The 16889-nt window shown below is 43.0% G+C and overlaps 1 protein-coding gene across 1 annotated transcript in view; it reads left to right on the top strand.

Moving 5' to 3' along the window:
* SV2C (synaptic vesicle glycoprotein 2C) overlaps positions 1–10573 on the top strand; it is a 160584-nt gene extending 150011 nt beyond the window's left edge. The window contains exon 13 of the mRNA XM_004678199.2: positions 3047–10573. Within this exon, the coding sequence (XP_004678256.1) occupies positions 3047–3230 (184 nt within the window). The 3' untranslated portion in view covers positions 3231–10573. The remainder of the gene's footprint in view (positions 1–3046) is intronic.
* Positions 10574–16889: the final 6316 nt, after the last annotated feature.

Genomic DNA, 16889 nt, shown 5'->3' with positions numbered 1-16889 from the left:
ACCAGCCCCTGATTCTCAGTCAGGGAAATATAGTAACAGAGGTGGGCACAGGGTATCTTTGGAGTAAGAATTTCCATCTTAAGGGTATAAAAAAATAGCTTGAGCAAGAGAGGTGGGGAGAATCAAGGGATGGAGCATCTAGAAAATGAGAAATCATTTCATCTTTCCCTTTGGTGCTTGTTGGTTAAGAGAAGGCAGGAGACATTTTTAGTCTGAAAAATAACTTGGTAGCTCATCCTGCTGCTGAGAAGTCAGCTTATGGGGGCTCCCTAACTGCAATGGACTTTATGAGCACAAAGTGACTTGCACTTTCCTTGTCTGCAGAAGTTAGTCTTTCCTCTGAGCACTTGGGAATGAATAAACGAAAAGCTTGTTTACCTTATAAACAGATAACCCCCAAGGGAGAGCCACTGATTTTTCCTAAGACAGCTTGTGTGCCTCTGTTGCATAGAAAAATCACACCCTGCAGCTGCAAGTATTTAAAGAATTAATTGATTTATACAAGGAAAGGACAGGCAAGTTTTCTCGCATGCCAAGACTAATTTAAGAAGGCGATATGCTTTGCATCCATCCTAGATTCTCATCTGAAGAACTGCTGCTGTTTGGTAAATAAAATCAGAGACTCTCGGAGGATAAGGATTTGATCATCTTTTCTAAAAGCTTCAGATACTCCTGAGGCATCTCGCTGCCCAGAAATCTCATCTATTCCCCCCATTACAGTTTCTGTGATTTCTGGAGAGTCGCCCCTATTTTATGTTGTCGGTAATTATTATACCAGAGGGTTACGCTTGATGAAATAGTGTGATTTTAACCCAGATATAAATTCTTTTTAGGTTACTCTGCAGTTTTAACATAGAATGACTTCTTCCTACAGGAGAATGTTTTCCTTTTATCAGTGACATATATACTAACCATTTCCCCCAAAACGATACAGCTTATCTTACTACTGTATGATGTTATTTGGTAATTTATGACTCTAGAATCTAGAAATTAAAATGTGCTTTTTTAGAAATGAAAGAGTTACACAACTGTATGATTTCAATTCTGTGACATTCCAGAAAAGGCAAAACTATGGAAACACTTACATCAGTTGTTGCTAAGGGTTAAGAGGAAGGAAGGAGGGATGATAGTGGGGACACGGGGGATTTAGGGCAGTGAAATTATTATTCTGTCTGATACTGTAGTGGTCGCTACATCCCATTATACATTCACCAGAGTCCACAGAATGTACAACATGATGCGTGGGCTTTAGGTGATAATAATGTATAACATTGGCTCATCAATTATAACAAAGATGTTAACATTATATGATAGTGTTATATAACAACTATAACTCTTAGATGTTAATCATAGGGGAACTGGGTGAGGGGGGAGTGCAGAAGCATATAGGGACTTTTCTCTCAATTTTATTAAAACCTAAAACTTTTCAAAAACCTATTATTATTATTATTATTTTAAAGAGTACACGTTCAACCTCAAGGACAGTGAGCGGGTGCGCAGTGGATGTCTTTCTTCTTTGGTCTTCTTTGGTACCCAACATGTAGCCTCAAGCAATTTCATTTGAAATTAGTTATCGGTATATTAAATCTCTTCATCTTCTGGTGGGTGTTTCTCTTGCTAGTCTCTCTCTCTTTTTTTTTTTTTTTTTTTTTTTTCAAAAACAAGCCAAAAAGAAAAATGAAGAATGCAAAATAGCTAATCTTCAGAAGCATCTGTGTCTCTCAGCCACTGATTCCATTCGGCCCCTTTCACATTTCAAACAGTGGGGGCCGGCTTGCCCTACTTTCTTGCTGTCTTGGCCAAAAAGAAAGTCATGCTTGCTGCCTGCCCTTTCTTAGGTTTGTCCTAGCAGTAAACATCGCTGGCCCTGCACCAGCTCAGAAGCACAGCTCCTGCCTTTAAGGAACAGTGCTTGCTCCTTTCCTGTGATGTGGGAAGAGGACAGTTAGTTAATAAGCACTACAGATGCTGGATTACGAGGAGCACGTGTGTAATAGGAAAGGTCAGTAGGATCGGGACAAGCAGTGAGAAGCAGTTGTTTCAACTGACTAGAGGAAAACCCACACTTAAGAATTTACAAATCAAAGAGGTGTAGTACATGCTGCATATGCATCTTATAAAATGCACTTCTCTCTGGAGGGGAGACGTGTATCCAGCAGTCACCCTGCATTTGATGTGCTTTGGATAAACACTTGGACCCAGGGACAGACAAAATGACAGTGAGTGTGTCTAAAGTGGAAGAAATAGAAGTATCTCACAATGTCAGACAAAATTAAGTTTGCTGCCTAGAAGACCCAGGAAAAGCACATGTGCATTATGAGGTTAATTTTTTTCTTTCTCAAAAAATGTCTCAAGAAATGGAAGGTGAGTTATGTCTACACCACCTACACACCTTTAATGCCAGTGGAGTCAGCAAGGTCTGCTCAAGGCCCACACTCTGATTCTCTATAATATTTTCTTGGACTTGATTCCCATCGAGACCTCTCGAGAGGATATAAGAGTGTCATACTAGCTCTCTGGTGGACTGTCCAGTTCAATATTCAGTTACTGCTTTTTGGAAGCATTTGGAAGAGAACATGTAGGTTTATTTCCATGGTACCCAAAGATGAGGAATAAAACCCAATCACCCAGGATTATTGCTGAAGAGTTCATGAGCTTTACTTATTTAAAGTCTCATATTAAGAGAAAAAAGGAAGTAAAATAAATAAATAAATCTAAAGATGTCAGGAATTTTTACTTAACTCTTGAAAAAACAGGATCCTTCTTCCTCCTTAAAGTTTCCTTACTTGTTCTGTTCACAGCAAATCAGAATGCATGGGCAAAATAACAATCAACCCATGTGAGAAGGTCAAAGATAACTGAAGGAACCAGACCAACCTGGCTTCTCTTTCTCTGGATGTGCTGATAAGCACTTAGTTATTTGCTCCAATGAAATACACAACAGCCTACTGGAAGACATTGAAAATTACTCTATAGGACAGTGATGTCCTGAATTGGAGTGTTGGAATCATCTTCTCAAGCTTGATCCTATCTCCTTCCTTTGCAGGGCAACAGGCTTTGGCTTCTTGAATGCACTTTGCAAAGCAGCGGCTGTGCTTGGAAACTTAATATTCGGCTCCCTGGTGGGTATCACCAAAGCAATCCCCATCCTGCTGGCCTCCACTGTGCTCGTGTGTGGAGGACTGGTGGGGCTCCGCCTGCCTGACACACGAACCCAGGTCCTGATGTGACAGAGAAGAACCATCGCCCGTGTCCATGCTCTCGACCGGCTCAAAGCTTCGGATTGTTCAGATCAAGAAAGGTGGTCAAATATCAGAACACTGATACTTGCTGTGACAAAAATGTAGATGCGTACCATCTTGCCCATTCAGTGTGATTTTGCAGAGGTTTTTTTCCCCTCATGTATTGTTATCTTTCCTACCTGTGATGCTACTGCCTTCCAAAAATCAGTGGGAACATTTTTAAAATATCCTAGTCAGCTGGGCCTTGCTGAGATTCTGCTGGCTGAAGGGTTAGAAGCAAAGAAGAGGACTGTGCTGTCGTAAGAAATAGATCCTGTTCCTAATTCAACACTCACAGGAAATATAAGTTAGCATATTATTTAGCAATTGTGCTGAGGAGAGGGGTTCTTTTTTTTTTTTTTTTTTTAAGCAGAGTGATATTTCCTGTTTACTTAGAAAAGGACACCCAGCAAGTCTCACTATTACAGCAGGGCCTTTCAAAGAAAATCATGTGGCACTGAACAGCTGGGTGGAGCTCCTTCAGCACTCACAATTAAGGTGACCCTGCTGACAAGACAAATAAAGGCTCTTGCAGTTAGCACAGATCTGAGTGACCTGCATACGCAAGATTGTTGCTGAAAGGACCAATTCAATCTCAAACTATGAAGGAGACTGTGATTGTGGTATGTGGTTCAGAACGTTAGAAAATCAGAGATTGATTTTCTGCCTCTGTTGACTGCCAGCCCCACCCCCTACATCAGCTGCCATTGATCTAGCCAAGAGCAGGTTCCTTCCAGGAGAGAACCGCTTTCTAAAATCTGGGTCTTTCTACCTGTTGTTATCATCCTTGTCAAGTGTCTCTAGTCTAGAGATTGTCAATCACCCAAATTGTTGTAGATTGCAAATTAGGGAGGAATTTACACCTTCAGCTCTTTGGAAATGCGAAGTGATATTTGAGGGTACCATATCCTGAGGGAAGGTGCCCCAAGTAGTTGACTTGTGACTTTCTAACTGTGCCTGTGTGGGTCCTACTTGGCTGGCTGCTGCTGGGAGGGTGCTCCCTGGCTGGGAGGCTGCTGGTGGCCGAGAGGACCCTGCCTGGCTGGCTATGAAGACCCTCTCTCAGACATGGGCAGCATGTCCTGGTGGTGGTTGGGCTGTTCATTTTACCTCTGGAATCTGTCTGGACGTGGAAGAGAAAGGTCAGCAGGATGTTCCCAGGGGCTACATGACCTTTTCACCCTTGGGCCTGCCCCTCCTCGAAGCTCATCTGTTTTACTCATCTTCTTTGAAATCTGAAGCCTCCCTGAGACTGGCTGGGATGACCAGCTACCAGGAGTAATCCCATATTTGAACAGTATCCCTTCTTTAACTCCAAGTCTTGCTGGAGGATAGGCCTTATTACTTACTATAGGCATTTCCAGCAGAGTCCAGTCTGGGGCCTCCAGAGGTTGGGCCTTTGTTTCCAATAGTTCTTACATTTAAGGATGTCTTAAACCCTGAGGCTCTCTGTCTGCCCTCCCCTTCTTAAGGGCCTCCTAGAGCTCCCTAGGGGACTGCCAGTCCAGGCTCCATGAAAAAGCTTCTTTCACTAGCATGGGACATTAATTGACTCCCCGTTGAAGTTATGCAGGTCTGTAAGGGGGGCAGCATGGAGTTGAGAGTGACAGGAAAAGGATGGTTCCCTAGGGATATGGGATCCAGGCCAGCGCAGGAGAAAACTAACCTCAAACTGCAAAGGTTGTGGGAAGAAGCAGACAGGCTGAGATCTATTAGAATGATACCAACGACACAGAAAGAAACAACTTGCTGTCATTTCTGCCTGTTGTAATCTTATTAGTGAACCACGGCAGTGGTCAGACAACCCAAGAAAGTATCCTGTATGTTACACTTCACCCAGATAGACTCACCATCCCTCCCCACTATCCTGTGATTTCTACTCCTTAAAAAAAAAAAAAGACATATTTGGGGAACCTGACAGGTTTATTTTTAATTGAGTATGGCATATTCAGTAATAACTGCAAAAGTAAAATGTGTGTCTCCATCAATCCATTCAAAAGAAAAATGGAGATGGGTGTGGGTGTCACTGTCTCTAGTCTGTTGTGACAGTTAACTTTTGCTTGTGGGCTGGTCTTTGCTTTTAAAAATGTTTTTGCTAATGTCGGTATTAGGTCTAAATGCCTGGACTATCTCCTAAGAAGCAGAGTAGATTATGCCAAATGTATGTGAATGCTGCCTTGGTTCAGAATAAGATAAACCAAGTGCATCCCACTTGATGAGGCTTGCCATCATGCATCCCCTACAGAAAGACTGTTTTTGGCCTTCCTATCACCTAATCCAAGCCTGCCAGGTGGCCCAAGTGGGATCTCATCTCATCTCTTGGACAGTCTCTGGTCACAAACCTTCTTGGGCACCTTTCATGCAGTATCTCTGCCATGCTACGCTGTTTCTATTGCCTTGATTTGCTATGAGAGTGCAAGTCGTCTCTAAACTATGTGGTGTGGCCTGTCTGGCTTGTTCTGGGTTTAGCTGGATTAAGATATAGCCATACGACTAAACAGAAACTCGCAGCTCTATTCATGTAACAGCTGCTGGCACATGGACATGCAACCTTCATCTCATTTGATCAACTGTGGAAGGAAAATGAGAGCTTGCGCAAAATGAAAGCCTAGGAAACAGTCCCACTTGTTCCTATATATTTAACTGCTTCGCTATCTAAAATTTCCTCATAGCGCTTGGAATCCATCCAGAATGCTTCTAGAGCCTATTATTGTCACTAGGTCTTCTCAGTAGGAAGAAAAAACAGCTGCTACAAACTGTAAATCCTATAATGGGTCTTACACCCAATTCACATTCCCTCCTGCTGTCTTAAAGGTCAACCCCAGCAGCCAGGGGCCATCTAACACCCAGAATCTGACTCAGGGAAAGAAAATAGAGGGCTCAATCCTGTAAGCTAATGAACAGTGAGATTCAGCCCCTTTTTCCCCATCTAGAGAGTTAAGAATTGGGAAATTGGGACTAGTTTACTGTTAATACTAAACCTGGATTCTAGAAGATCTTCATGGAAATAGCTTCATTTCTCTGTCTGCCTTATTCTGATAATAAACCCATTTTCCAAGTGCTAAATAAATTGAGTTTGTAACTAAAAAACCAGGAAATAAGCAAGCAGGAGAGATCTGTGGTGTTGTTTGGGAAACCCCTTGGGAAGAGGCTGGAGAAAATAGGTACCAAGTTGCTTGTGCCACCAGCTGCTTAGGATCCAGAGAAGTATCTCCATTAGAGTTGGTTTGCTAGAAAGGGAACCCACCCAGCCAACTACATACAATTGGAAGACCCTGCAGTCTCAGTGGTGTCAAAAGACCACTGCATCTAATAGCTCTTCAGACTCTTTATTCCATTCCATGCTTGAAACATGACCTAAGTTAACCTGTACCTTCAGATACAGAGTTCTTAAGTGATTTCACTGAAGTTGACCAATACATTTAAATCTATAGGTCAAGTCTGACTTCAGGTTTGCACCAAAAACTACTTAGCTACTTTTTGGATGTCTTGAGATAACAAGGGAGAGGTGGGAAAAGAACTGTTTGTAGAGGCAGAAGTGAGAGTCTAAGATCACTGAGAAGGTTCCAACAAAGAGATTAAGACACAGTTGAGACTTTCTAAACCTGGATCATTTCAAAAACATTCCACAAGAATACCTTCTGATTCTCCCTGCCAAACAAGTAGAATATGATCTTTTCCTTTTTTTTTTCTGTTTGATATCAAATTGAACTGTACCTATTTCTTCAGTAAGTCACCTCACTCTTTTGTGTTCTAAAGTCGGAGATGCCTAAATCTGGCTTTCACCTAGAATCATAGAAAGGCAACTGATTTTTAAGAGATATAAACAATGTATTCAGATTTCCTTACCCTCCATGTGCTAAACATAGTCTGGTTACCAAACTTACCAAAGAAATCTATGGAGTAGAGTACTCTGAAACCCAACAGGCTCTTTTTGGCTTTTGTTTTTGCCAAGCAAAGTCTGTTTGAGTGAACTGTCTCTTGTGAGCTATGTAATGTCTAGAAAAGAAAATTGTCAGTATCCCCTACATGTATTGTATGACCCTTCATTGTTTCACATGTGGAATGACAATAATTTAATTCCCAAATATTGCTCCAAGTGTTGAATCGTGTCTTATTAAGCAGACACAGACTTCCTTTGGTCTTTCTCAAACAATGCCTAGGTCAAGTTCAGTGATCCAGGATCTTGAGTTACAAGAATACAGTTCTTGGGTCTGTGTAGGTCTCTGTTTAAGGTCTGCAGTCCTGGTTAAAGGGAAGGGCTGGACAGAACTTTCACCAATCTGTCATTTCATGTGACTATTCAGTATTTATTGAGCACCTCCTGTGTGCAGGGTATTGAGATATTGCTATGTACAGAGGTTAACCCTTTGCAGAATTTGGATGAAGGGAAGGAATATAGGAAAGAGAAAACATCTGTAATTAGAGTCTTACATTAACCCCATTACATGTTGCTCCCCCAAACGAAATTTTATTTTTCCAAATTTGCAAAAGTAGCCTACATTGAGCAGTACAGGAACTATCCAGGAGCTAGGAATATACTTAATGGGAGTAGAAAGCCCTCGAGTTTGTTGGAGGGAAACTGAGAACAGCGCAGCCACACTGGTGATTTCTTTAAATGTCTCCGCAGGAAATCACACTATGGTTCCCTTCAAGGAAAAGTATCACAGCAAAGCTAGCCCATTTCATTTTTATAATCCCAGCTTCTTCCAAGGTTGCTTTCCATGGCCTGAAACTAGAAGTTGTGAGGAAGATCTGTTCCAAGGCAGGCATGACTGGGCACTGAATAAGCAGATCTCTCCTGGGCTGCGAGATCCCAGGCCTTAGGCTCCAAGGGTGCTTCCTTTCAGATTTTGAAGACTTTCAACTGAGTCAGACTATCTCTTCTTGCTCTACCCTCAGCAGATAAGCCACCCAGAAAACAGGTGCTGATTGTCAGTGAAGTTAGATTTCAGTTTAAATTGAGTGCATGGTTGTTGCAAAGTGTCTGGAAGCTGCAAAGAAGCTTTGGGATTCTGGGGTCAAGGGGGGTGCAGAGCAGAGGGATGGCGGTGGTTGGTGACCCTGTCCCCTCTTCACTGAGAATTCTGGCTTCTTGTCTGCCCCCAGCTCTCTCCACCTCACCTTCACCAGGCGCCACATGCGTCATGCTTCCGTTCTTTCCTTTTTATCCTTCCTCCACCCCTCCTCTTGTCACCTCTTGATCCTATCCTGGTTCTAGCCATGCACAAAAGCCAGCTCAAGCTTTTCTGGGGCACTTGAGACTAAAGAATGTGCCAATCAAGGCCTGCTGTGGAGGCCCAGGGGGTGGAGGACATGTGAAAGAGGAGGAGTGTGATGGGACCAAGCTCCTGACTGCCCATACTGGGCTGTACTTCCCACTGCTCCCCAACTCCTGTGGATGACAGGCCTGGCACCACTCGCACGAAATCTCTGGGGCAGAAGTCTCAGAGTTTGGGGAATTCATCAACCTGTGGGAAGTGGCTGTGCTTTTCCAGTGCCTACTTGTTGCTGAAGGCTGGTGTCTTCCATTGTGATCTATTTGAAATTGCAGGGGTTTCTCCCTCACTACCTACCCTACCTCGTTCATGTTCACTGGAGCCTAGAGTGCCGAAAAGTAAAAGGACAAGGCAACCTCAGCCCTCTGTTCAAATGCAGACTGGGCTCAACACCATGCCAGCAACTGGTCCTGGAAGAGCAGAGGCAGGGTCAGAGCACCTGCCAGGTGCCCTGAGACTACTAGGCTGAGCCTGCCACCAGGAGCAAAGCCATCCAAAGTGGTGATGGGCTGGAGTGGAGCTCAAACCAACACATCAGAACCTATTGTCTGCAAACCAGTTGAAAACAAAGCCATTATTTAAAATTAAATGATGTAAACATCACTGTTTCAAAAAAGCAGGTAATTAAATATTCAAACCATCACTTTCTGTGTATTTTACACTCTGATGTTATCCATGCCCTTGAGGTAATGGACATCCTACTGTTCTGTGGGGCCCCAGAGGGTGGTGTGCTCCTGTGCACCTCCCCCCATGGGTGGTGCTTCAAGGACATTGTGTGGGTAGCTTGAAGTCCAAGGTGGAGAGTATTTGCCCCCACAGAAATTGACCAACACTGCAGATCTTTAACCCTCCGGCAGTTGTTAATCATTGTCAGCTGACCACTACCTAAAGCCCTCACCAATTCGGGGTCTCCCCCCATATACACAGGCCTCAATAAACTGAGTCCCCTAGCTAGTGCGTCAGCACTGCCAATAAGCCCATGTGAAGGAAAGATTGAGCAAGTCAGCCTCCCGTCGTACACAAAGGTTTCCTTCTGTGTTTGTGTCGGTTCAGAATAGAACTCCACAGTCCAGAGACTCCACTGCTTTCTGTGGTTTTGTTCTTTCAGGCAGACTGTTTAGTACATTGGCTATTTTATGCTGTACAAACAATAATAAGCTCTTTGAAGTTATAACTCTAACACCCAAGTAGGTGTTCAAGAAGGAAATTCCTACCTTGCCTTTGACATTCGCCAGGCCTGACAAACTGGCCCAATCTCATTTCCGCAACGGTGATTATGTAGTTATTGTCTCGGATCTGTGTCTTCAATCAGACAGAAGGAAAAAGCCATGTTCTTTCTTGGTATGTGCTTCCACAGCACCCAAACACACTCCTATGCCCTTACCCTGCCCAGGATCGTGTTGACGGGATCCTACTCCCTTTACTAACATCTAGACGCTGTAAATAACATCCTGGGAGAGTTTTTCCTTCAGGTGCAGCTCTGTTTCGGACACATGCCAAACCTACAATCCCCTCTCTTTGCAATGAGATCTTGGCAGTAGCCCTGTGCTTGGTATGGTTTGGTTTTGTCTTATTTCTTGTCTGTCTTTCCTGTTCTGTAAGACTTGCTTTGAATGTTCCCACTCCCTCTTTGTACTGTATATATGTGCTGCATGTGTGAACCCCAATATATTCTGTTTCAGGTTTGTGGAGTTTTTATCTTAAGTATAGCTGGTTGTGAACTCATCTTTCTGGTATGCTCTGTGTCTGATTTGCGATTGCCAAAATGTTTGACCAAGTGTGTTTTAACAATGTCCTTGAGATAGCCATGCGTATCCCCATGAAAGGGCATGCTCCGTGTGGGGTGACTCGTATACAGCATAAATCTATCCAGTGTGGAAGTGTGTATACATTTATATGCCAGATACCTAACATCATGTAACAGCTGCAAAGACATTTACTGTACATCAGATTAATAAAAGAGGATTTTTTGCTCCATTATATTCAAATAAAGATTGCCGTGTGACTGCCTTCCCCTCTGAGCCTGAAATGACCCTTTAAAAATAAGTACATTTTTTATGTCCTCGAGCATGTAGAAAACCCATTTTCCTTGATTCAGACTTATTTGAATTGTTCCTGTGGGCTAGTGTCATGGGTATTGATGCCTTATGGATTTTAGAGGAACACTTTGCAATTGTTAGCCTTTGGGAAGAAAATGTTTGTGGGGGAGTTTACAGCAAAGCAGATGCTTGTGTTCTTTTGTCTTCGAACAGGAATAGCAAACAGATTTTTATCTAGTATATTAACTCCAACTGATTGATAGAGGCTGCTGGGAACAGTAGTTTGAGAAGAATGATGAGAAGAGTGCTCCATTTTATAGCGCTGGCTTTGGAGGCAGAAACGTGAACTGCCTGCTCATTTCAAAGATTGTGTTTTGATTGTGTTTAAAAGAAGACACAGTTCCAGATTGCCTTACCAATAAAGAAAGTTGTTATCTCACATAACAGAGGAGGTAGGACATTCCAAGATAGGTTATACCATGGCGTGGCAGCATCTGAAGACTTATGCTCTTTCCATCATGTATATCAGCCATCCTCAGAATACTGGCTTTTGTCCCCTCGTGGGCATGAAATGGTTCCACAACTCTGGGCACCGTATCTCCCACAAAAATTTAAGGGCCAAAAGAAGGACCTTTAAGACCCTTTTTAAAATCAAGGAGACTATGTTTTGAGAGCACTAGCTGCCTTCCTCATGTTTCATTGGCTATATTTGCATCATTTGCCTGGTCCTAAACCATCAACAGAAAGAGGACTATAATAATCATAACTTGCTTAGACTTAGACTCTACCTCCAAAGAGGTTGGGAGGCATTTGCTCTCCCCTTAAGCACCTGGCCTCTAACTACCTACACAGAACGATGAGCAAGGCTGTTGGGTAGGCAGGCAACAGGCGTCCGTGAGCTCTAGAACATGCTGCCTAAAGCTGTGGCCACATATAGCTAAAGCTTAAAGCTTAAAATAACTAAAATTAATACGTCAGTCAAGTTTCCAGGACTCAGTTATACAGGGCTGTAAGTAACATCATGAAATGTTATGAGCTCAGGGAGAGAACATTTTCCTGTGGCTGAAAGTTCAGCTGGACAGCACTGGCCTGAAACTTGTGCTCTCTCTATCTGCCCCCTGCCGCTCTTCCTTCTCCCAGGGCCTAGTTAACATTTCTTCCAGTTTCTCTCCCCCACGTTAGAGCCTGCAGCAACTTTGTTCCCCTTTTTCCTCTCCTGAGAAGACTAGAATACCTAGCTCATCACCATACAAGTCTTCACCCCTTTACCTGTCTCCTAACCTAGCAGATCTAGAACCTACTCGGTATTTAAGAAAAGCTACTATCTACTTCCCTTTGCTTTCTTTCCTCTCTTTGTTGCACAAAGAGTATCTTAGATAACTGGGAGAACAGACCCCACAGGCTTAAAACTGCTAGTGGTCTGGGGATGGTGGCAAGCATGGGAACTCACCAGAAGATACCAGAATGCAGGTCAGTTTGGTGAGGATCGTTTGAGGTCTCAGAGAAACATCCCCAACTTGGCTAGACCAATGTGTGCAAAATCCCAAATGTGAAGCTCCTAGCAATATAGATCTTGAAGAAATGCCTTTTCCTGTTTATTGATGTGGATGCAATGAAGTCTCTGTCAACATCAGTCTTGCTAGGGCTGCCATAACACAGACTGGTGCAGGCTTCCATAACAGAAATGAATTTTCTTACTGTTCTGGAGACTGTTCTGAGCCCCTGTTCTGAGACTCTGCGTTCATTTGCCATTCTGTTAGAAATCCAAGTTCCTCACTTTGTACAATAATTTCCTTTAATCCTGGAATTTATAGGTGAATTACACCCCTTCTCCCCTCCCCTTTAGCCATAGCCTTTGAGCAAAATAGTCCCTCTGTTGGCCTGTTGTAAGCAAAGTTTCCTCCAGGACAGTAACCAGCTTATACCTGGTTGGCTGCAAGAGATGCCAGGAAGAGGCGCTTTCTTACAGTTTAAGTAAACTGAGTGAGTTAGTTTGCTCTCACTGCAGTCCGGTGTTCATTGGGAACAAGTATATCATCATCACCTGTTATTTGCAGCCTAGACACCAGGTGGATAAGCAGAAACCATGAAGGAGGCCAGTTCATGAAGGGAACTGAAGCCACGTGGACTCCGTGGGACCAGAATTAATGAGGTATGTGGTCTGACATGGAGGACACGGAAAGCTCTAACCCTGACTCCGGTGGGCCCCTTACCCAAAGCCCACCAGGAAGCAGAGCTGTCTGCATGTCAGCTACCCCACCATCATACCTGCTCACATCTCACCCTCACTCCTTGGGCAGCACCAAAAAGTGCCCTTTGGACTGTGATGACCAAGGAAATCGCATCAGCAAATTCCATCTTGGCTGCAATTAAGAAAAGCTACCGCACATCACAAAAGACCAGACAACTTGTAAGTCACCCCTACTCCCCTTATGGTGTTTGAAAGCATTGTACATACCCCTCACTGTACACACACGCTCTCGGGAGCTTTGTTGTGCCATTTCCCTGCTGTAGCCTCCCCTAGCATTAGAGGACACCGCAACCTCCTGTTCGAGTTAGAGGATGCACGTAGATGTGGTGCACGTACTCGATGGAATACTATTCAGTCATAAGATGAACTCTTGGCATTTGCAACATGAATGGAGTTGAAGGAGATTATGCTAACTGAAATAAGCCATAGAGAGAAAGACAAATACTGGGTGTTTTTACCCATTTGTGGAATGTGGAGAAACAGAACAATTGACAAAATATGAGCCTAAAAAATATGACTACAGAGTTGAGGCTTCTAAAGGGGATTAATAGGGGTGAGAACAAACTGGGGAGAGGACAAAAAGGTCCTCTGATACAGGAATATGGGTGTTCTGAGGTGGGTGGGTTGTAGAGGGTGTGAGTCTATTCCTCTGAATAATGTGGTGATGTAAACTAGTGTTAACTCAATAATAAAATAAGGTGTTGTGAGCTCAGGCTTTTCCAGACCTTGAAACCCTGCAGTTCCAACCATACTGAGGACTAATGAGTCTTTTCTTTCAGTAGGAAAAATATCACTAATGCCAAGAACCTCAATTTGAGGGGGGGGGTCCTCTTTAGAAAAATATTAAATGTAAGATTATGAAGTATAAAGTTATCAACAAAAAAATAACTGCAAAATTACTATTTAGAATGAGAACAGAGCTTCCACAATTGATAGAATTTTAAAAGCTGAAATTTATCACAGACCAAACAAAATCCAGAAAAATAATATAGTAATTTTCATTAATTAACTGCCTGAGAGATTTCTACACATCTCTCTAGTCTTTTCCTGTAGTTTGAGCTGCTGAATCTCTGATTGCCTCTTAATACAACAACAGATTTTCATATCACTTTCTACAGAGAAAATAGAATTTTAAAAATAAGTTATGCTTACATATAGTTGTTTTTTTTTTTTTTAAGTTTCTCCTCCACTCCCCACATACCTCCCATGGTGAAGATACAGGCCACACTCTTGTCTGCCTGGACAATCTCTGACTGGACTTTTAAGGCTGAGTCCAGCTGAGTAGGCACAGTGAACAGCAAGGATTTTCCTGAAGTCTATTGCTTTAGTGGGACAACCAATAATAACTTGCAATCACAGATTGCAAGTGACATAAATATATCCCCCCCCCAAAAAAAAAGTTGAATATATCCCCACTTAAAATTCCTCGTAGATGGATCAGATTTGCCCAGCTGTACCACCACCAGAACAAATCAGAGAGGGAAGATGAAATGGAAAGAAACCACAGTTTTAACTAAATAAGGAAATGATCTGTTTTTCAATTTGCTTTAAGCTTTACAAAAATTGTAAAGAACATAGGACCATGTGAATATTTTGCTAGGGCCCTCTCTGTGCCTTAAAGGGGACTGATGTAAATTGGGGTAGGGAGGAAGGGGGAAGGGGGAGTGTTAAGACTTAAGCTTCAGTAGTTTCATAGTAAACACTTCTCTGAGTTTGGGAGTCACACAGATGTGAGTTTGAATCCTGACTCTGCCACTTAGCAGCTGTGAGGACAAGGAGGAAGCTAAAATTAGTCTTTCTGAGTTCATTTCCACAAGTATACATTAGAAATGATGAGAGCTGATATTTCACCAGGGTTTAAAAGAATTGAGAATTTGTGCATAAAAGGCTTAGCAAAGTGCTTGGTATATAAGTCCTGAGTAAATTAGCAGCCATTAGCCATTATGATATGGGCATAATTGGTTCAAATCTGTTCCTCCTGGAGGTATGCTCACCTGCTCTGTGAGAATTTTGGGATGCAGTGATCGTGAGAGGTAGATGTCCTTGGAGAGCTCACGGGGGTGATCAGAGTGCAGGCCTGTCTCCCACATGCCTCTGACAGGACCTGCTAGCTTCTAGCTTCTAGCCAGAGTTATGGTGCATAACACTGCATGGTGCTGGCCACGTGGAGAAAAACTGATGAAAAGTAGAGAGAAGGAACAGGTATTAGATAAGCATATACTTGATACAACAAAGAAGTACAATGAAAGTGTAGAATAGACCTGAATCAGTCAAAACAATTAAGGCACACACTGTCACTGGCACAGAGGGCAGGACCTGCGCCCTGTGCCCTCCTGAATGTGGTGTCAGCCCGTGGGAGGGCCTCTCCAGCCACCAAAGTGGGAAAGGGCAGCCATGGCACAAGTGCAGGATCCGCGACCATGGAACCCAGCAGTCACCTGTCCACGGGGCAGGGCTTGGCACACCCACCTTGACCAGTCAGGAGCTGCTGCTTCTCTTGTTTCCTTGTTACTGGAGCTTTGCCACTCAGCTCGCCACGTCAGAGGCACTCCAGACACAGAATGGTTGTCCCAATCTACCAGGCACAGGATGGGTACATGGAGAAGTTGCTTCCTTGGAGCTAAGAAAAAAACAAAGAGCAACTGTTCCCAGCAGACCAAGCTAACAGAGTGAGGGTAGAAAAATGAATAATTTTTTAAAAGATTTTATTTATTTTTGTCCTGAAGAACTGGGCAGTAGGCCAGAGAAATGAGGGGGTGTTAAGATTCATCAGAGATAGAGCAGGGAGCAGAACAGGCAGATAAACTGAAACACACTGCTGAGGGGGAGCAGAGGGAGAGACAGGAGAAGTCTGCTGTACCCTGTGGGTCAGGTCCCTGGACTCAAACTCAGGCTATTGAGGTGGGCTTTGGTGGACATAGTGCTGCCACTTAACCCCTAGATCACCAGGGAGGCCCCAAGAATGAATAGTTTTTAGGTAAGAACAGAGGGCCTTGTGCAATGATCCTTGCCCTAGGGAGGCACCATGAAATGCCAACTGAAGTCCAATATTTGAAATCCAATATTATGCCAGGCCTCATGGGGGCACTTCGGAGGTAGTAAAGGATGCATGATACCTTCAGGATTTAGGAACTTGTTGCCTAGTCTGGTTCAGACCTAAGGTCAAATCGCAGCTCCTCCACTAGTATAAGCTCTATGTCCTCCATCCCTCACCTGTTGTACAGGATACTTCTATCCCAGCTTGAAAGGACCTAAGGCAAGTACTTAACATACTCTCCTAATGGTGTGTTTTGATGCATAGAATTTCCTCATTTTAATGTAATCTAGTTTATCAACCTTTCCATTTTAGGTTAGTGCTTTGAGGATCATATGAAAGAAACCTGTCTACCCTAAGGTCATGAAGACATTCTCTTTACCTTGCTGCTTTATTGTTTTTCATTTCTATTTAGATCTACATTCAATGAGAATTTGTTCTTTGTATATCTCTAGTGTTCATCACAAAAGATCAAAAAAACTATTAAGAGAATGAAAGGGCAAGCCACAGAGAAGGTACTGGCAATTTGAATAACCATAAAAGGACTTCTATCCAGAATAGTTGCAGAATTCCTACACATCAACACAAAAAAGAGAAAGCATGCAAAAGAAAAGGAGCAAAGACTTAAATGGGAACTTCACACACCAAAAAAAAGTCAAGAATATGCTAATGAAACACATGAAAACAATCTCATGAGTCATGGGGAAAATGTAAATGAAGCCATGTTACAGTACCATGATACCCTCCCCCTCCCCAACACTGAAAAAGGCTAAAATTTAAAAGGCTAATAATACCAAGTGTTGACAAGGAGCTCTCAAAAGGAACCCCACTGATGGGGGCAGGTTAATTGTTGTGGGCATTTGGAGTAATGTTTAAAAATATCTACTAGACTGAAGTTACATATATCTATGGTACAGAATTCTTCTCTTTTGTATATGCCTGATAGAGATGTTTGCATATGTGAAACCCAAACAAGCCCAAGAATGTATGTAACAGCCATTGTGA

The sequence above is a fragment of the Condylura cristata genome, unplaced genomic scaffold, assembly GCF_000260355.1.
Source record: "Condylura cristata isolate star-nosed mole 26May11 unplaced genomic scaffold, ConCri1.0 scaffold00007, whole genome shotgun sequence".
NCBI lineage: Eukaryota > Metazoa > Chordata > Mammalia > Eulipotyphla > Talpidae > Condylura > Condylura cristata.
This window is presented reverse-complemented; position numbering and strand designations above follow the sequence as displayed.